The sequence below is a fragment of the Equus asinus genome, chromosome 13 (genome assembly GCF_041296235.1).
Source record: "Equus asinus isolate D_3611 breed Donkey chromosome 13, EquAss-T2T_v2, whole genome shotgun sequence".
NCBI classification, from domain to species: Eukaryota; Metazoa; Chordata; class Mammalia; order Perissodactyla; family Equidae; genus Equus; species Equus asinus.
Genome location: NC_091802.1, coordinates 26937788 through 26959687, shown reverse-complemented (window position 1 = coordinate 26959687; position 21900 = coordinate 26937788). Strand labels below are relative to the sequence as shown.

Below are 21900 nucleotides of genomic sequence, written 5' to 3'. Positions count from 1 at the left end.
GAAATAAAAGAAAAAATAAATAAGTGGGACTTCATCAGACTAAAAGGCTTCTGCAAGGCAAAAGAAAATAGGATCAAAACAAAAAGACAACCTACCAATTGGGAGAAAATATTTCCAAATCATATATGCAAGAAGTGGTTAATCTCCCTAATATGTAAGGAACTCATACAACTGAACAACAAAAAAACAAACAGCCTGATAAAAAAAAAAGGGCAGAGGATATGAACAGATATTTTTCCAAAGAAGATCTACAGATGGCCAACAAACACATGAAAGGATGTTCAACATCACTAATCATCAGGGAAATGCAAATCAAAACTATACTAAGATACCACGTGACACCTGCTAAAATGGCTATAATCACTAAGACTAAAACTAATGTTGGAGAGAGTGTGGAGAGAAGGGAACCCTCATGCACTGCTGGCGGGAATGCAAACTGGTGTAACCACTATGGAAAACAGTATGGAGATTCCTCAAAAAACTAAAAACAGAAAATACCATATGATTCAGCTATCTCACTACTGGGTATCTAACCAAATGACTTGAAATCAACAATCCAAAGCAACATATGTACCCCTATTTTCATTGCAGCACTATTCACAATAGCCAAGACATGGAAACAATCCAAGTGCCCACTGACCGATGATTGGATAGAGAAGATATGGTATATATACACAATGGAATACTACTCAGACAGAAAAAAAGACAAAATCATCTCATTTGCAACAACATGGATGGACCTGGAGGGTATTACGCTAAGCAAAATAAGCCAGACTGAGAAAGACAAACACCATATGATTTCACTCATATGTGGAATATAAACACACATAGACAAAGTAAACATTTCAGTGGTTACCAGGCATAGGGGGCTGGGGGTGGGCACAGGGGGTGAAGGGGAGCACTTATGTGGTGACAAACAAGAAATAATGTGCAAGTGAAATTCCAGAATGATATAAACTATTAGGAACTCAATGAAAAAAGAGATAAAAAACTTGGAAGGAGGGGAGGGAACCTGCTCTATCTTCAAATTACTTTGACATAAGTTGACACTGCTCTTCATTAAACAACAGTGTTACTTAAATTAGCTACTTCTATTTTTCAGTGTCCATGTCCTCTGTATATTACTGCTATCATGTAAAGGATATCGCTTTTCTGTTTACTAAACAATGTCGTAACATGAAGAAAAAACAAATCAGGGAGTTCCGTTTACACCCTGAAAAATTTCAACTAAATAGCTAAGTAAGAGTAGTATGCATCACACTGATTAAAACAATTAAAGTAAAACAACAACAACAAAAGTATATTCCACTTCTGCAGAAATACTGAGACAAAATATGTACGGTAACAAAAACTCTCCTCAGAAGTAACTATTTAAATACTTGTGTAACACAACTTACTTGCTACATTTTCAAATAATTCCTTATTACTTCTGAAACTAATTGGTCTGAAAACAGAAAAGTAAGTGTAATCCATAAACATGAGGTCAGGGCTCCCTAAGAGCAAAGGCACGTTCCATCTACGGACCTGGCAGGTGAGGTAAAGGCCTGGGTCTACAACTAACTGACTGAACCTCTCTTAGCTTCAGTTTCCTCACGTATAAAATGAGAACACGATCTCCTCCTTAGGCTTGTTGTAAATTAAATAGTGTTACATAATGGAAAAGATTTAACAGACCTGATACACAGTAGGCATTCAACATTTGCTTTCCATTCCTGCCTGCTATATTAGCATAGTCAACAAGCATATTCCTTATAAAAATTCGGGTTATAGCTTCTTTCAAAATCCCAGGTTCTGGGAAACAGATTCCAAAAGAATTCATGCATAACTAGATTTCCCTGTTGTTAGATTCAATCTTGGAGTTACTAAAAAGCGTCGAGTATATTCAACGTTACCATCTGCTAACCTACTGCAAACACTTAACACTTAAAATATATAAATACTCACAAAACACTAGCTCAGAATAGACAGAAAATTCTCTTCACCAACAAGTGTAATACAACACTTGCAAGAAACATAACACAATCCTATACAACATGTCCTTCTTGAGATTGTAAACATTCTGACAAAGACACTACACCCAACAGTTTAGTTTATTGTAATCAGATCAGCAAACAAACAAGTAAAAACAAAATGAGTATTTCCCACTAGCCTCTTGCATTAGGAAAGGAAGATACAAAACAAGAGAGAAAAAAGAGAGCATGCAGGCTAGAGACAGCTTATATACAGTAATAACAGAGTACATTATCCTAGAACTTACAGTCCATGAAATGACTTATGGACTCAATTCAAAAGTTTCTATGCATTTATTCATCAATAACCATTCTTAAAACAACCCAGCAAAAGATACAGACATAGAGAAGTCTCTTACCAGAATGATTCCTCTATTATGAAATAAATTAAGAAGCAAAAATGGGAGAAGGAAAACTAATATCTACAATAGATTTTTTCAAATAGGCAAATGCTATTTTAATCAAGACTATATTCATTGCCCCAGTGGTGATTAATCTTATATGTCAACTTGGCTAGGCCACAATAACCAGATTTGGTCAAATATTATTCTAGATGTTTCTGTGAAGGTATTTTTTAGATATGAATAACATTTAAATCAATAGAGTTTAAGCAAAGCAGATTATGCTCCATAATGTGAGTGGGACCCTAAACTAATCTAATCAGTTGGAAGCCTTAATAGGGGGTTAAAAAAAAAAAAAAACTGATCTCGGTGGAGGAAGAGGAAATTCTACCCCAGGCTTGAATTGCAACTCTTCCCTCAGTCTCCAGATTTTGGACTTGAAGGCCTTCACAATCATGTGAGCCAACTTCTTAAACTCTCTTTCTCTCTCTCTCCATACACATACACAACACATATAGCCTACACCCTATTGGTTCTGTTTCTCTAGAGAACCCTTACTAATACAACCCCCATACCATCAAATTCATCTCTCAATAAATGATCTCATCACCAACTATACATAATCACCTTATCCTTCCTTTTTTACTTTATTTTTTGATAAAGTGATACCTCAATAAATGAATCCAGTAAAAACAAAAACAATCTCCTTAATCACATAGTTTGCCGGGTTGCTAAGGAATGAAAAATCTTTCAAAAACTGCAAACCAAATTCAGCAGGTAGCTAATGCCTTCCACAAACACATCTTTTCATGGGGCTTCCACAGGCCTGCATGCACTTGAACTACAGAGGGCTCAACATCAGGAAAAGTGAAGTCAACAAAGTTTCCCATCACCAGAGTAGCTTACCCTCTGCTCTGCAATTATGACTCTCTTTCAGCACCCTTGTCAACATATCAGTTCCCTGATTCCTGTGCTGATTTGAATATAGTATTGTGTTCCTCTGGTAAGTTTATTATTTAACTTTTTCTATCTTTTCAACTCCAGATTTTCCATTTGGTTTTTCTAACTCCTTATTGAGATTCTCTATTTTTTGAGTCATTGTTATCATACTTTCCTTTAATTCTAGAAATACGGTTCATTCAGTTCTTAAAACATATTTATAATAGCTGCTTTAAAATACATCTGCAAAATTTAACACTCGGAGACAATCAGGAACAGTTTCTACTGCCTGCCTTTTTTCTCAATTTGCCATACTTTCCTGTCTCCTGGCATGTGTCATAACTTTACTTGAAAACTAGACATTAAAATTATATAGGGGACGGCCCCGTGGCCAAGTGGTTAAGTTCGCACTCTCGGCCTCAGCAGCCCAGGGTTTCGCTGGTTCAGATTCTGGGCAGGGACATGGCATGGCTCATCAAGCCATGCTGAGGCCGCATCCCACATGCCACAACTAGAAGGACTCACAACTAAAAATATACAACTATGTACTGGGGGGCTTTGGGGAGAAAAAGGAAAAATAAAATCTTTAAAATTATATAAATATAATACGATAAAACCACTCTAGAACTCTGTCTTCTGCCACAATGCGCAGTTACTAATGTCTCTGCTCAGTTCTAGATTAATTCTTTTTTTTTACTTTAAAGCCTGGTTTCCTTGGGGTTGCCCCTGTGTCTGCGTAGCTTAGTGGTTAACCAATGATACAATAGAGAATTTGCTCAAATACTCAATAAAGGTTGTCATCCTTTACTCAAATACTCTATAAAAGTTGTCATCCTTTCCAAAAGGATCCGTGTATGGGTAGGGGAGTACATTCAACATTCAGAACATTTCAAGTCTCCCCCAGATTTTAGTTTCCTGGATCCTTTCATGGCTCCTCTGCACATATATGAAGCCTCCATTAACCACGACTTTAGGCTAAAAGAGCCACTGGCCATCCAACTCATGACCTCAAGACCATAACTTCCATGGGCAATGCCACTGGGCATGGCAAACTTGCCACTCCAAGCTGAATGAGCATCTTTCAACCAAAGCAAGGAAAGTGCTACTCCTCATGAACTTCCCTACCCTAGAAAAATCAACCAAGTTGGAAGGGGAAAAGGGTGGAGTGTGATGGGAGCAGCTCCCATGAATGCCAGATTCCCACTGTTATTACTCAAAGTTAACCAGTTTCTCAAACATAAACACTTCTCAGACTGTTGTAAGCCTTAGCTTGAGTTCCAGAGCACTAAAATGGTTGTTTTTACCTGTTTTGCAGATGGCCTTAGTTCTAAGTCACAAAGCTCCATCATGCCTACATGTGTTTATACTAGGTTCTGTTCCACTGCTAAAGCTTTATAACCTACTTTGGAAGTCCTTACTCTTCTACATGTACTACAAAGCTTTCCACTCCTTTAGATCCAGGATAGACTACACCTTCCTCATGAGCACTTTTCTCATTAATCCATGTACACTGATCTCTACCTTCTCTGAATTCTTACGATAAATCATTATTTCATGAATTATTTTGTGTTTATGCTTTTTTTTTTTTCAGCCATATCCTCAAGTCTTTGGGACAAGGAGTTGGTTTTTCATGCTTTTGTATCCTTATCTCATACCTGGCACAGTGGTGAGTACAGAGTAAATTTCTGCCTACTTTTACCAGAAATTTACACTGGAAGAAATCTGCATTGTAACACATGTCGTCAAATCATATCCCTAGAAAGCAACACTTAAGACTTCAAGACCTACTCGTGTTATACCATTAGCACATTCTTCCTTCTCCACTGCACTCCTGATCTAAAGTGCACACTGTGGGCTAAAAGCATGTGACAGCGACTGCTAGTTGCCAAGTCTTTGCCAAGTCTAATATCCATTTGATCACCTTCCTTGCTAACAAAATCATACTCATTTCTCGGCTTTCTTTGCAGCTAGGAGTTCAAGTTGAGGAGATGCACTAACTGAAAAGACAGCAGCCATCTCAAGATCAGTAGGGAAGAGGTCACATTCTAAAGATGTCTAGGTCACTAAGGACATGATAGAAACATCTCACTAGCCCTGGACTGTGTGACCACAGACTTTTAATTACATGATCTGTGCAGACCACTGTAAGTTTACCAGCAGCCAAACAAAATTCCTAATCGGAATTATATACTGAAAAGGTCCTACAAAACTGATCACTAAATCATTATAAGCCATTGAAAACACTATTATTCTCATTTAATATATGGAGAAAGTAGATAAAACATCTGACTTTATGAGTAGTAATTAATCATCTTAATCCACAGCCCTCTCATTGTTACAATGTAACAAGCCTGGAATTAAGAACATGCCTGCTTGGGTTCAAATCCACAGCTCCACCCTGTGAACTCAGTGCCCCAGTTTTTCTAAACTGTAAAACAAGATTAAGAATGGTCTCGGGGTTGGCCCAGTGGCGCAGCAGTTAAGTTTGCACGTTAGGCTTCTCAGCGGCCCAGGGTTCACCGGTTCAGATCCCAGGTGCGGACATGGCACTGCTTGGCAAGCCATGCTGTGGTAGGTGTCCCACATATAAAGTAGAAGAAGATGGGCACCGATGTTAGCTCAGGGCCAGTCTTCATCAGCAAAAAGAGGAGGATTGGCAGTAGTTAGCTCAGGACTAACCTTCCTCAACAACAACAACAAAAAAGAATGGTCTCTATATCATAGTATTGCTCTAAGGAATAAAAGAGAAAATTCATGCAACACCTTTAAAACTGCATTGGGTACATGCTACGACAACAATAAATGTTAGTGATAGTTTATTATTATTATTATTATCATCTAATAGTAACTTCTAATCCACTGTAGAAGGCCATCATAAAAGTGACTATATTAAAAAACACATAAACCAAAAACACTTTTCTTAATGGGACTAATCTTTTATTTCGAGACTGAATTCTGATCTATTGCTGGCTTTCTTTTGTCTCTTGCCATCACCCTGCATATGAGAAAACACTGAGCAGAGAAATAACAAGACATAAGTCACAGGAAACTCTAAATGTTTTTACTTCTTTTCCCTTCTCTCTTGTGAGAACATAGTTTTATGGTAACAAAGATTTTAAGAAATCAAAGTTCCCCCTCTGGAATAACAATACAAATTTTTAACAGTGGCCAAAAGAATTTTTTAAATTTCCTTACCCTGATGATGCAGTGCTTTTACAGACACCAAGGAGGGGCCTTTTTTCAGCAAAGTTGTCACACTTTTGAGCACCTGATAAGGAATATAAAATAAAGTGTAAAACAAAACTTTGAGAAGTATTCCTGTATATTTCCAAGTATTTTCATGCCCTCAAAAAATTTACAGTTAAAAAGACAGCAAAACATTCATTATAAATTGACATAATTTATACACTTAACTGAACAAAAAATAGAAAAGCTATAAATAAACCTATGACTACTGTTAAAAACTGAACCAGCATTTAAAATATCTTTTTTTAAAAAGTGGCACCAACTTCATCTCGTACACATTCTCCATGAGATGAGAAAATCATCCCCAACTCCACCAACTAATTACCTAAGACTAGTATATAATTTTGATGCAAAAATTAAATAAAGCCAGCTCAGGACAGGAAAATTATAAAATCATAGACCATTCTCAACATATATAAATGCAAAAATCCTAAAAAAAAAAAAATTAGTAAACTGAATAGCAACATATTAGAAAAAAATAAAATCTGGGCCAGCCCGGTGGTGCAGCAGTTAAGTTTGCATGTTCCACTTCATCAGCCCGGGGATCATCAGTTCGGATCCCGGGTGCAAAAGCCATGCTGTGGTAGGCGTCCCACATATAAAGTAGAGGAAGATGGGCATGGATGTTAGCTCAGAGCCAGTCTTCCTCAGCAAAAAGAGGAGGATTGGCAGCAGATGTTAGCTCAGGGCTAATCTTCCTCAAAAAAAAAAAAAAGAAAAGAAAAAACGAAACTCTTATAACCAAATTGGATTGATCCAAGTAATAGTAATAATTTCACATTACAAAACCTATTAATGTAATTCACATATTAACATTTTAGCAAATGCAGAAAAAGCATTCAATTAAATTATATACCTAGTCATGATAAAAATAAAAGAAAACAAAACTAAGTTTTCTTATCCCAATAATGATTACCTACAAAAGATCTACATCAAACATCACAGGCAATGTTTCAGAGCATTCCAATTAAAATCGGTAATAACACAAGGATGCCCAATGTAACTGCTCCTATTCAACCCTATACTGGAAGTCCTGGTCAAGATAACAATCATAAGTGAATGCAACAATACTGCTAGATATGAAACTAATATAATAGCAGCAATAAGCAGAAAAATGACATCAGGAAATATAAACGGCTCTGAACCACAAAAAAAGATGCTCAACCTCACACGAGAGAAATTCCACTTAAAACTATATTAAAAAACTATATTGAGGGGCTGGCCCCATGGCCGAGTGGTTAAGCTCGCACACTCTGCTGCAGGCGGCCCATTGTTTCGTTGGTTCGAATCCTGGGCGCGGACATGGCACTGCTCATCAAACCACACTGAGGCAGCACCCCACATGCCACAACTAGGTGGACCCACAACGAAGAATATACAACTATGTACTGGGGGGCTTCAGGGAGAAAAAGGAAAAAAATAAAACCTTTAAAAAAAAAAAACTATATTGAAACTTGCTAATTTTTTAGAAGTGATAATGGTACTATGATTATATTTGTAAGATTCCTTATCTTATAGAATGAAATATGAAATATGCACCAATAAACCCATATGATATCTGGGATGCGATTCAAAATATTCTGGAGGGAGGGGGATAGATGCTAATGAAATAAGATTAGCCATAAAATGATAAGTCATGGGTTCTTAGAGATCGTTATACTATTTTCACTACTTTTGAATAAAGGAGAAATCTTCCATTAAAACAATTGCAACTATATTGACATATATTGACGTTTACCAAAGAGCTTCTGAAAAATTCAAAAGTTTTGCAAAATTCTCTGGCCATACCAATAAAAACTACAAACGCAAATACCCTTTAATAGAGAAATAGCACTGCTAAAATTTCATCCTACACGTATACTTAGCCATGAGGGAAATAACTTGTATATATGATTATTCACTTTAGTATTGCTTGTAATAGCAAAAGACTAATAAAATCCAAATATATAATGGAGTATTTCCTACAGCCATAAAAGAATGAAGACATGCTCTATAAAAACATGGAACAAGATCCAAAATACAAAATGAAAAAAGGAAGATATACAACAAAAGGAAGATAGAGAATAATACCCAATCTTTTGTATAACAAGAAGAAAGAGATTTATTTGCATATATACCTACCCACCACACTCTGCAAGAACACATACAAAATCTTAACTAACGATTACTTATGAGAGGGAGAATGGAAAAAGCACAAAATAGGGAACAAAAATGGGAGGAAAGCTTTCATTTTATACATATTTCATACTTTTTAGTTTTCAAACCATATGAATACATTAATTCCACCAAAGTTTTACTTTGTTTTTAAATAAGGAAGCAAATGCCAGAAGACACAGTAAGTGGTTGTTTCAGCTTCTGAGATAAGCTGGTAGACTGAAGACACGCATTTCATTCGATCCCTTCTGAAAATTCCAGGACAGGCATATTAAATCAAATAGGGTTAAAAAATATATAATAATGCTAACAAATTTTGGAAACAGATGAATGATGACTAACTCAGGAGCCCTAAGTAAAAGTTCAAGCCAGTCCTGGGGAAAAATAAAACACGAGACTCAAACTATTTGACACCTCATAATACCAGGTACACCTGAGATTTATCTTTATAAAGTTAGGAGCTTCTAAAAAAAACTTTAAGTCTTCTCTGGAGAATTTAACAAGTCAGTCCACAAAGAAAGACTAAAAGACACTGTCAATCAGAAGGCTCCAACAAACAGCACAACCAAAGCAGCAAACAATAAAGCTAAAAGTTGACAAGCACACAGAACTTTCAAACACCTTTTTAGCTTGCAACTTACAAATATGTGCAGACAACCAAGAACTAACAATCATCTGCCAAAGTGGAAAACTCTATACAGGAAGAAAAACATCAAAAATCAAAAACTACCATTACTATTTTCCAAGATATAAGAGAAAATATTTCAGGCATGGAACGATATATGAATGCAATGAAAAATGGACTCTTAGAGAATAAAAGAGAGCTCTTGGAAACTAAAAAACAACATAGATACTATTTAATAAACTCAATTCAAGGGTCAGAGGTAAAATTAAGAAAATTTCCCAGAGAGTAGAGCAAAAACACCAAAAAGAGAAAAATAGCATAAATCTGCGCGTGCACACACACACACACAATGTTAAAGGAACAGTCTCAAAGGTCCAATATACAGATAGGAGTTCCAAACAGAGAGAATAGAGAAAATAGAGAGGAAGAAATCATCCATGAAATGTTTCGAAACATTTTCCCAGAACAAAAGAATACGAGTTTATAAGCTCCTTGAGGGTGTAGCATATTGGATTCAATAGACCAACCCTAACATCATTTCAGGACAGTGGGAACAAGAAGTTTCTACAAGCCTCCACAGAGGAAAAATTGGTTGTTTACAGTTCAAGTGATTGCTCTAGGGATTACACAACTTATCACAAAAACCTCCAGCTAACATCACACAGACTGAATGCTTTCCTCCTAAGGTCAGGAACAAGACAAGGATCCCCTCTCATCACTGCTACTTAACATAGTAAGGAAACTTCTAGGCAAAGCAATAAGGCAAGAAAGAAAAAAAAAAACCCATACAGATAACAAAGGAAAAAATAAAACTCCCTATTTGCAGATAACATGACTGATACATAGAAAATCCCAAGAAATCAACCACCACCAAAAAAAAAAACACCTAGAGTTAATAAATAAGTTAATTCAGCAAGGTCACAGGAGACAAGTTCAACATTCAAAAGTCAATTGTATTTATATATACTAGCAATGAAAATATGGAAAGTAAGATTAAAAATACAATACCATTAATAATTGCTCTAAAGAAAATTAAACCTAATAAAACATGTACAGGATTGTATACTGAAAACTACAAAATGATGATGAAAGAAATGAAAGACAATCTAAATAAATAGAGACATATAATTGATATAAAGCGCAAAGACTAAGGGAACATAAAAGCACCCACAAACACACCCAGACAAATATGGCCAACTAATTTATTTTTTTTTAAAGATTTTATTTTTTTCCTTTTCCTCCCCAAAGCCCCAGGTACATAGTTGTATATTCTTAGTTGCAGGTCCTTCTAGTTGTGGCATGTGGGATGCTGCCTCAGCGTGGTTTGATGAGCAGTGCCATGTCCACGCCCAGGATTTGAACCGACGAAACACTGGGCCACCTGCAGCGGAGCATGCAAACTTAACCACTCGGCCACGGGGCCAGCCCCTGGCCAACTAATTTTTGATAGAGGTGTAAAAGCAATTAAATGAAAGAAGAGTCATCTTTTCAAGAAATGGTCCTGGAGCAATGGGACATCCATAAGCAATGTTGGCAAAGATATAGAGAAACTAGATCTTTCATACTTTCCTAGTGGAAATGTAAAATAGTACAGCCCCTCAAGAAAAGAGTTTGGGAGTTTCTTTAAAAAAAAAAAAACTAAACATACACTTTACTATACATCCCAGCAATCACAGCAAAGGGCAATTATCCCAGAGAAATCAAAACTTGTCCACACAAACTTGTACACAAATGTTCATAGCAGGTTTATCTGTAATAGCCAAAAAGTGAAATCATCCCAGGTGTTCTTCAACAGATAAATGCTATCTCCATACTAATCAATACTAAAAGGGAGCCATTGATACAGTAAACAACTGGGATATACCAAAAGAACAATGTGCTAAGTGAAATACCCAATCTCAAAACTTCACATATAATGTAATTCCAGTTATGTAACAATCTTGAAATGACAAAATTATCATACAGATGGAGAACAGACTGATGGTTCCCAAAAGTTAGAGGCGGTGAAAGGAGACAGCATAAGGGAATCACTCATACAGATGAAATAGATTTGTATCTTGATTGTGGTGGTAGTTACATCAATCTACATGTGATAAAATGGCATGGAACTATGTGTACACATTCCACCAATGCTGATTTCCTAGTTTTTATATTGTTCTAAACGTATCTAAGATGTAACCACTGGGAAAAGCTGGGTAAAGGGTGCACAGGACCTCCCTGTAGCATTTTTGCAACTTCCTATAAAAATGTAATATTTCAGAATAAAGGTTTTTAAAATGGAAGATAGATGGGCTGGCTCAGTGGCATAGTGGTTGGGTCCGTGCACTCTGCTTCAGTGCCCCGGGGTTCCTTGGTTCGGATGCCGGGCGTAAACCTACACACTGCTCATCAAGCCATGCTGTGGTGGCATCACACATAACAAAAAACAGAGGAAAACTGCCACAGATGTTAGGCCAGCAACAGTCTTCCTCAAACAAAAAAGAGGAAGGCTGGCAACAGATGATAGCTCAGGGCCAGTCTTCCTCATCCAAAAAAATAAATAAAAAGAGAAGACAGAATAAAGAGGAAAACTACTCCTTGCTAGGACTGCTTTACAAGTGTTTTCCTATAACATTAAATAATTTGGGTTTTGTTATTTAAAAAGGCACACATGTCAAAAGAATGAGAGGACAAGGCACAGATTGGGAGAAATATTTCAAAAGACACATCTGATAACAGACTGTTATACAAAACACATAAAGAACTCTCAAAACTGAACAAGAAAACAACCGATTTAAAAAATGGGAAAAAGATATGAACAGAAATGTAACCAAAGATGATAAACAGATGGAAGATATGCATTTGAAAAGATGCTTTACATCATATGTCATCGGAAGTTCAAATTAAAACAACAATGAGGGGCTGGGCCCCATGGCCGAGTGGTTGGGCTCGCATGCTCTGCTCCAGCGACCCAGGGTTTCACCAGTTTGTATCCTGGGTGTGGACCTGGCACCGCTCATTAAGCCATGCTGAGGCAGCGTCCCACATGCCACAACTAGAAGGGTCCACAACTAAAATATACAACTATGTACTGGGGTGCCTTGGGGAGAAAAAGGAAAAATAAATAAATAAAAATAAATACAATCTTAAAAAAAAGAAAAATGAGATACCACTACACAGTTACTCGAATGCCCAAAATCCAAAAAAATGACAACACCAAACACTGGCAAGAATTTGGAGCAATGGCAACTCTCATTCATTGCTAGCAGGAATGCAAAATGGCACAACCACACTGGAAGACAATTTGGCAGTTTCTTACAAAACTAAACACACGCCTAGCACATGATCTAGCAACCATGCTCCTCGGTATTTACCCAAATGAACAGAAAACTTTTGTCCACATAAACACCTGCACTTAGATGTTTACAGCAACCTTATTCACAGTTACCAAAACTTGGAAGGAATCAAAACATCCTTCAGTAGGTGAGTGGATAAATAAACTGTGATACATCTAGACAATGGAATATTACTCAACACTAAAACCAAATGAGCTATCAAGACATGAAAATACATGGGAGAAACTTAAATGCATTTCTCAGTGAAAGAAGTCAATCTGATTGGCACAGATATTAGTTCAGGGCAAATCTTCCTCACCAAGGGAAAAAAAAAAGCCAACCTGAAAAAGCTATCTACTGTATGACTCCAACTATATGACATTCTGGAAAAGGCAAAACTGTGGAGACAGTAAAAAGATCAGTGGTTGTCAGGGATGTGGGAGTAAGGAGGGATTAACGTAGAACACAGATGATGTTTAGGGCAGAGAAATTACTCTCTATGATACTATAATGGTGGGTACATGGCATTATTCATTAGTCAAAACCCATAGAATATACAACACCAACAGGGAACAGTACTGTAAACTATGGACTTTGGGTGATGATGTGTCAATGTAGGTATTAATGTGGAAGGATGTGGATAGTGGGAGAAGTTATGTGTTTGTGGGAACAGGGGGTATATGGGAGCCCTCTGTGCTCTCCACTCAATTTTACTATATAACCAAAAGTGCTCTTAAAATACTAATTAAATTGGGGCTGGCCCTGTGGCCGAGTGGTTAAGTTCATGCGCTCTGCTTTGGCGGCCCAGGGTTTCACCAGTTCGAATCCTGGGCACAGACATGGCACCGCTCTTCAGGCCACGCTGAGGTGGCGTCCCACATGCCACAAGTAGAAGGACCCACAACTAAAAATGTACAACTATGTACCGGGGGGCTTTGGGGAGAAAAAGGAAAAGTAAAATATTAAAAAAAAAAAAAATACTGATTAACAAAAGATGTACCAAGCTCTTGAACACTCAGGTTCATTGTAGTATTTATTCATAACAGCCAAAATCCGGAAGCAACCCAAAGCCCCACTGATGGATTAATAGATCATGAAAACGTGGTATTTACACACAATGGAATATTATCCAGCCTTTAAAAGGAAGGAAATCCTGGGCCAGCCCCAGTGGCCTAGTGGTTAAGTTCAGCACGCTCTGCTTTGATGGCCCAGGTTCAGTTCCCAGGCACAGACCTACACTGCTCTGTGAGCAGCCATTCTGTACTAGCAGTCCATGTACTGAAAATAGAGGAAGACTGGTATGGATGTTGGCTCAGGGTGAATTTTCCTCAGCAGAAAAAAAAAAAAGGAGGAGCAGGAAATCCTGTCACACAAAACACATGGATGAATCTTGAGGACATTATGCTAAGTGAAATAAGCCAGTCACAAAAAAACAAATACTCCATTAATCTACTTACATGAGGCATCAAAAGTAGTGAAGCTCATAGAAACAAAGTAAAATGTGGTCACCAGGTGCTGGGGACATAGGGAGAAAAGTAGAGCTGCTATTCAATGGGCACAGAGTTTCACTCTTACAAGCTGAAAAAGTTCTAAAGATATGTGAATGTACTTAACACTACTAAATTGTACATTTAAAGTTTTGTAAAGATTTAAAGATGGTAAATATTATGTGATTTTTACCACAAATTCAAAATTTTGAAAGAGGTAGAAATAAGCTGTGTGTACTCACACATGGGTGTGTGTAATTAGATAGATACATACATACATAGATATTTAGTTACATTAAATGCATAAATATGGAAACACCAATTTCAAGACAGGGATATACCTCTAGGGGTTTAGGGTGGAGATAATGTTTGAGAGAGGTAGCCAGGGGACATCAGCACTCTTTTAACAATGCTTCATTTCTTCGTTGAATGGTAAAAGGCTACAGTAATGTTAAGAATCCCGTCCAGCCCCAGGGGCCTAGTGGTTAAATCCAGGCATGCTCCACTTCGGTAGCCTGGGTTTGGTTCCTAGGCATAGACCTGTACCACTCGTCTGTCAGTGACCATGCTATGGTGGCAACCTAAACACAAAATAGAGGAAGACTGGCAGAGATGTTAGCTCAGGGTGAATCTTCTTCAGCAAAACAAAAAACAAAAAATCCATGTGTACAGATCCCTTCAAAAGTAATGAGGTCTAATCAAGAGGAGACAGGTCAATGGTTACACATTTAGATTGTGACATGACATAATATAATAATTTTAAATTGTGAATGTAATAATTATATAAAATAAATTAAGATAAGTTCTACCATCCCTTGACAGACTATATTATCAAGACCAGAACTCTGTAAGGATCAAAACTAAACACATGATTAATGTTTATGAATAAAGTTCTTTATAACTATTTAGAATTTTCAGGAGCTTTTAATAATCAGCGTTTAAGTCTTTACAGATCATTAATTTACTATGGATTGTGTGCTGTTCCCTTTGCTAAACAAATAAATCAGATTTCACAATTAACAATATGACTTAACGAAACACAAGTTAAAAATTAACTGGTCCAAAGCCCACAATATTTATGTCCCAAATTAATTAAAACGGAACTTCATCTACACGAGCCTAATTCCTCACTCCTCCATATTTCACCTTCACCTTTAACAATAACTATTGTCCTTCTGCTTCCTGGTGTCTACAAGGCCTTCACGGTTTGTACCTGTATTACTCACACCAATTTGATATTTTGACGAATGAAACATCATGTCTTTAAAATGCAAATAATACTGGCAAGAATGGTTTGATTGTGTTGTGCTTCTGAAACCTGCATGGAAGAACTCCACTGGTTTCAGCCGACCGAATGATCCCATCAGTACTGCCGACTGTGCTCTATAGGTCAGCCACCTGACACTCACTAAAGATTTACACTCCTCAAAGATACTCAGAGCAGGTAGCCAAGCAAAAAGTTTAAACTACAAAATAAAGCCCTAACTTGAGAACAGCATAATCCCTGAAGCACCTACTAAGAAAACTATGCGAGTGAAGAGAACCAGAGCCTGCTGGTATAATAAGCAAGCAAATAATACCAAAACTTCCAAATTTATTTGAGGCACGCTCTTCAGTAAATATATATATATATCTCTCCTAATTTCAGAATTGGAAAACTATGTAACAAAACCTTAACTCTGCTTTAAATAATTTCACTGTGAATGGTTTGAATAAATACCATTTTTAAAGTGTTAGTATAAAAATTCTACAAAATCTCATGAACACTGTAGCTATTAACCTGATTTTTCATGCAGTATAAATAGTAGCATGTACTCTCCACGATGTCTAATGGAGTCATCACTCTCCCATAATGTAATCCTCCAAATTGTAGAGGATTAAATTTTTATATATAAAATTGTGTTTATTTGCATGTACAATAGAGAGAATGACGTTATACACACCTGTTCTACAGCATTTAACAGAATGTAGCACGATGATTGAAATGAAAAGCGGCTAGCTAAATCCATCAAATACAAAAACTATTGCAATCCTGTTGCAAAGTCCTTTTGTTAAACTCCTTTTATTCTAAATCCTTTTAATTCTGTCCTATAACACTAAAACATTTATAAAAAGCTTAAAATCCTAATAAATCGCACAATTAAAGTAATGAAAATGGGCTTGCCCACCAAGTCACAACTCCTCTCCGCCTCAACAGAATTCAAGACAGTTTGCATGTCAGAAAACGTTAAATAATATCCCCAACACATATACCATTGCAAACTCATTTAAACCAAGTTTAAGCTCACAAATCAGCCTTAAAGATGTTAAGATATCAAACAGGAACCACTTCTGTGAGGACCCAAAAGCACATTCAGAGGCAAATAAAAATCCAGCTGATAATGAACTATTCCAACTCAACTCTTTTGATGTTGAGGATGATGTCTTGAACACAAAGATTTTACACAAAAGTATGCTAACACTAACGATTTTTTTTTTTAAAAGACTGGCCCTGAGCTAACATCTGTTGCCAATCTTCCTCTTTTTTTTTCTTCTTCTCCCGAAAGCCCCCCAGTACATGGCTGTATATCCTAGTTGTAGATCCTTCTAGTTCTTCTAGGTGGGACGCCACCTTAGCATGGTTTGATGTGTGGTGCTAGGTCCGTGCCCAGGATCCGAACTGGTGAGCCCCAGGACCCTGAAGTGGAGCATGCAAACTTAACCACCAGGTCACAGGACTGGACCCAAACACTAATGAATTTTAACTGAGAAAGTCTTTTGCAGAAAGATTCCACTGAACAACTTAACTCATTTTATCAGTTAAACCATTTCCAAGTCTTCCATTCCATTTTTTATTTTACTAAAATAATTTTCGGGCCGGCCCAGTGGCACAGCAGTTAAGTGCGCACGTTCCGCTTTGGTGGCCCAAGGTTTGCCAGTTCGGATCCTGGGTGCAGATATGGCACCGCTTAGCAAGCCATGCTGTGGCAGGCGTCCCACATATAAAGTAGAGGAAGATGGGCACGGATGTTAGCTCAGGGTCAGTCTTCCTCAGCAAAAAGAGGAGGATTGGCAGCAGTTAGCTCAGGACTAATCTTCCTCAAAATAAATAAATAAATAAAATAATTGTCTTTGGGAAAAGATTTATTCAATCAGTTTGCCCATGTGAGTTTTCCTTACAGATTAAGAGAGGTTAAATAACTTGTCCAAGTTGTTGTGGTACTAAATGCCACATGTGAACCTGAAAGACAGCCCAGAATTCTTTCCTCTGCTACCCTCGCTCACTGTAAAAAGCTACTGTCAGAAAATTATGTTCAATTTCTCCACTGAAAAACAAACAAAATTACTGATAAAGCCTAATGTATTTAATCTCTTACTGGTTTAATTCTCTCATCTGTAAAGTGGGGATAAGTACCAATACCTCAACATAGGATTGTAGTGAGAATTTAAAAAGATAACAAATGCAGTGGACACAGCAAGGTGCTGCCACATGGAAGAACTCAATAAACACTATATAATTATTATTGTTGCTGGCAGCTCTAGAATGGTGAATCTATTCATCTACTTTTCTGGGGGAAAAAAACCTACTGTTGACATCCTTGACTCCTCTCTTGCTCTTCTACCATGATGCCAATATCTCTTTGACTTACCTCTCTCTGCCTTCCTCACCCACCCTGGACTATGCCAAGCACACATCTGCCTCAGAAATGCTGCGTTTTCTGTTCTCTGCTTGGAAATACCCAGTTATGCCCTAATTACCTGCATAGTTCACTTCTACACTTGTTTTCAGGTCATGCTAAAATACTTTCCAATCAGAAAGATCACCCTCCATCATGCTCTAGCTACTTACCCTGATTTTCTTTCTTCAAAGCACTTAACAGAGCCTCATATTATACATGTTCAAAAGGTGACTCAAACTCCATGACACAGAACGATTTATATGAGAATATTCACAACAGCTTTATTTATAATAGCTCAAAACTATATTCAATCCCAATTCCATAGACAGAAAAATGGGTGATTTAGTATATTCATAAAATGGAATACTACTCAACAATAAAAAAGATACTGATACACACAGCATCATCAAGGACAGAGAAAACTACTCTCTCTGAAGTGAAAGAAATCAAATGGGTAGATGCTTCTGGAAGAGACAAGGGTGACAGGGAAACGGCAGATGAAAACTTTCTTGGGTGACAGAAATCATCTCTATCTTTATAGAAGTATGGGTTACAGGAGTGTATGCATTTGTCAGAACTCAAACTGAAACACTTAAATCTCTGCATTTCTCTACTGCAAATTATACCCGCATTAAAAAATTGAAGCAAATAAGAAACATGGTCAGTGACAAAGGAAATAAAGTGTATGCACGACATTGATAGTGCTTGATTATAGTGGTAAGGCTAGAGGTGGGCTTTTTCCTCTTTTTTATCTAAAATGTGACCAAAATATTAATAATTAGTCTAGGGGAAAGGTATACAGGAGTTTATTATCCTACTCTTTCTACCTTTCTGGGGTTTGATGTTTTTCAAAATAAAAAGTTGGGGGGCTGGCCCCGTGGCCGAATGGTTAAGTTCACGTGCTCCGCTGCAGGCGGCCCAGTGTTTCATTGGTTCGAACCCTGGGTGCGGACATGGCACTGCTCATCAAACCACGCTGAGGCAGCATCCCACATGCCACAACTAGAAGGACCCACAACGAAGAATATACAACTATGCACCAGGGGGCTTTGGGGAGAAAAAGGAAAAAATAAAAAATAAATAAATAAAATGAAAAGTTGGGATATACATGAATTAGAATAAAAAGTAATCTATTTCATTCAAAACAGTTAGAAGTGATTGCCAATACTACAACATAAAGGTTTAACAAGTTTTACTGTAAGCATTTTAGAGAACAATTGCTTGAAAAAAACCTCAGCATAAGAGATAATGATTTCGCTCATTTTAATTGCTGAACTGTAAACAAGAACGCAAACACGCACAATCCCACACCAAAGGCAAATAACATTTACAATTGCTCATGAGTCTTACCCATGAGTATAGTCAAATTCCTACATATTTACAGTCATCTTGTACATGTATTTTATATTTCATATTTCAAATAAAACACATACAGTAAAATAGCCTACATTTTTTAGATATTCATTTTACAAAATGGGATCACAGTAGACACATCATTCTGCATCTTATTTTTCTCCCTCAATGGATCACGTACATCCCTTCAGGTCAACAAATATACATCTAACACACTTTTTTTTTCTTTTTTTTCTTGCTGAGGAAGATTCACCCTGAGCTAACATCTGTTCCAACCTTCCCCCTTTTGTTGCTTGAGGAAGATTCACCCTGAGCTAACACTGTGCCAATCTTCCTCTTTTTTTTTGTATGTGGGAAGCCACCACAGTGGTGTAAGTCCGTGCCCAGGATCCTAACCCACAAACCCAGGCCACCAAAGCAGAGCACGCCAAACTTAACCACTATGCCACAGGGCCAGCCCCCAATACACTTTTTAATAGCTTCATAATACTCCGTGGTGTGCCTACAATGTAATTTATTTGACTATTCCTACTGACATGTATCCAGGCTGTCTGCCATAAACATTCCTGTAAATATATTCTTTTTTATCTTGAAGTCTGCTATAAGTATGGCAACACCTGCTTTGTTTGCCATTTACTTGGAGTATCATCTTCCATCCCTTCACTCTGAGCCTGTGTTTGTCTTTAGAGCTGAGATGTGTTTCCTGGAGGCAGCATATTGTTGGGTCTTGTTGGGGGTTTTTTGTTGTTTTTGTTTTTGTTTTTTAAGGAAAAAAGTTTTACTTTATTGCATTTATTTTCATAAGCTTGGGTCCCAGAAATGGAATTCCCAGGAAAAAGATAAGAACAGTTTAAGTTTTTGCTACATCAACTTTTCTAAATTGTTCTTATGTCTGTGTCATCATTTCTTAAACTTTGCAAATCTGGCAGGAGTGAGTGAGTGCTGAATTTGGGTAACACAGTTCAGGTTTATGGGAATGTTATGATTTTTGAGCATTTTTCATATATTGCATTTGTATTATTTTTCTTTGTTTATAAATTACATAGCATCATTTTCTTATTGTTATTTCTTAGTTTTTCAATATTAATAGATATTTTCTATATTAAAGATTTCTCAGCTACATGGGCTACAAACACTTACTTCTGATTTTGTTCTTTTTATTTTTATTTTTGGCATGTAGACAATCTTGTGGGTCTTGTTTTTTAATCCATCCAGCCACTCTGTCTTCTGATTGGAGAATTCAATCCATTTAGGTTTAGAGTGATTATCGATATAGGGGGACTGAATATTGTCATTCTATCGCTTGTTTTCTGGTTGTTCTGTATTTCTCTTGATTCTCATCGTGCGTATTTCCAACTGCCAATTCAGTTTGGTGGTTCTCTATGATGGTTTTCTGTTTTCTCTTTATTTATCATTTTGTCTCTGTTTTCATTTTTTGTTTAGTGGTTACCATGAAGTTTGTATAAAAGATCTCATAGATGAGATAGTCCATTTTCTGATAGCCTCTTATTTCCTTACTCTAAGCAGGTTCCATCCCTTTCTTCTTCCCCATCTAAGTTACTGTTGTTGCAACTTACTCCATTTTGTGTTGTGAGTTTGTGCTTAAAATGAAGGGATTATAGTTATTTTTGATGTTTTCCTTCCCTTTATCTTTAATGTTATAATTGTTATAATTGTTTGCTAACCTGTTCTGATAGAGAGCTTCTCCCTCTGGAATACCTATAATCCTTATGCTGCATTTCCTAATTGAGTTGGATATTTCTCAGAGAATTTCTTCATTTCTTTTTAGTCTTAGTTCTCTCTCCTCCTCTATCTGAAGCACTTCTATATTTCTGTCCTCTAAATTACTAATTCTCTCCCTCCATAATATCAGCTCTGTTATTTAAGGATTCCAGATTTTTCTTTATCTCATTCATTGTGATTTTCATCTCCAACATTTTTCATTTATTTTTTATAGTTTCAGTCTCTTTTGTGAAGAATTCCCTCTGTTCATTAATTTTATTCCTGAGTTGGATTGAACCATCTTTCTCAATTTTCTTGTAACTCATTGAGTTTCTTTATGATAACTATTTTGAATTCTCTGTCATTTAGATTATAAATTTCTGTGACTTCAGGATTGATTTCTCGGTACTTGTCATTTTCCTTCTGGTCTGGAGTGTTAATATACCTCTTTATGCTATCTGACAGGGTTGACTTGTGTCATTGCATAGTGGTAGATTCTAATCACAGATTCTACCTACTGCCACTGGTGGGTGGGGGAGCAGGAACTGTGTATTCTGAGCCTGCCACAATCCCTGGCAGCTGTGCCTGTCCATTGGAAGCTATGCCAACAGGGCCTATCTGCATTTGCCCACTGGCCACCACTGTTTTACACACATAGGCATGCAGGCGCTCTGGTGGGGATCCCTGCTCTGGCCAACCAGCCAAGCTGAAGCATCAGCCAGTGGGAGAAGGGGCACTTTCCTTTTCGCACACATAATCCCAGCCACTCCTGCTCTGCACTCGCTGTCTGCCTGCCTGGGCTGCTCAGCTTGGTGAAGACACCCTTGTGACTGCTTAGCCTCCTCATTGTGCAGCATTCCCGTGGAGGGCTGCCCTTACCCACTCTCTTCTCAGAGTTGCACACTGGCCTCTGCACAGTTCTGCATCCTACATCACTGCCATTTGGGAGGGGGAAAAGATCCCGTTACCTTCTTCCACTGCCTTCCAGGGGGTCCAGCATCCCATCTTCAGATGTATGGCTGCGTGTATCTCTCAAACATCTATTGTGTTA

General features: G+C 37.4%; 1 protein-coding gene across 20 annotated transcripts in view; it reads right to left on the bottom strand.

Moving 5' to 3' along the window:
* BCAS3 (BCAS3 microtubule associated cell migration factor) overlaps nucleotides 1-21900 on the bottom strand; it is a 569848-nt gene that overhangs the window by 473275 nt on the left and 74673 nt on the right. For all 20 annotated transcript variants that reach the window (XR_011493725.1, XR_011493724.1, XM_014856948.3 and 17 more), the window contains exon 7: nucleotides 6485-6557. Coding sequence is in view for 18 of the 20 variants with exons in the window: in XM_014856948.3 (XP_014712434.1) it covers nucleotides 6485-6557 (73 nt within the window). In the remaining 2 variants the exon portion in view is untranslated. The remainder of the gene's footprint in view (nucleotides 1-6484; nucleotides 6558-21900) is intronic.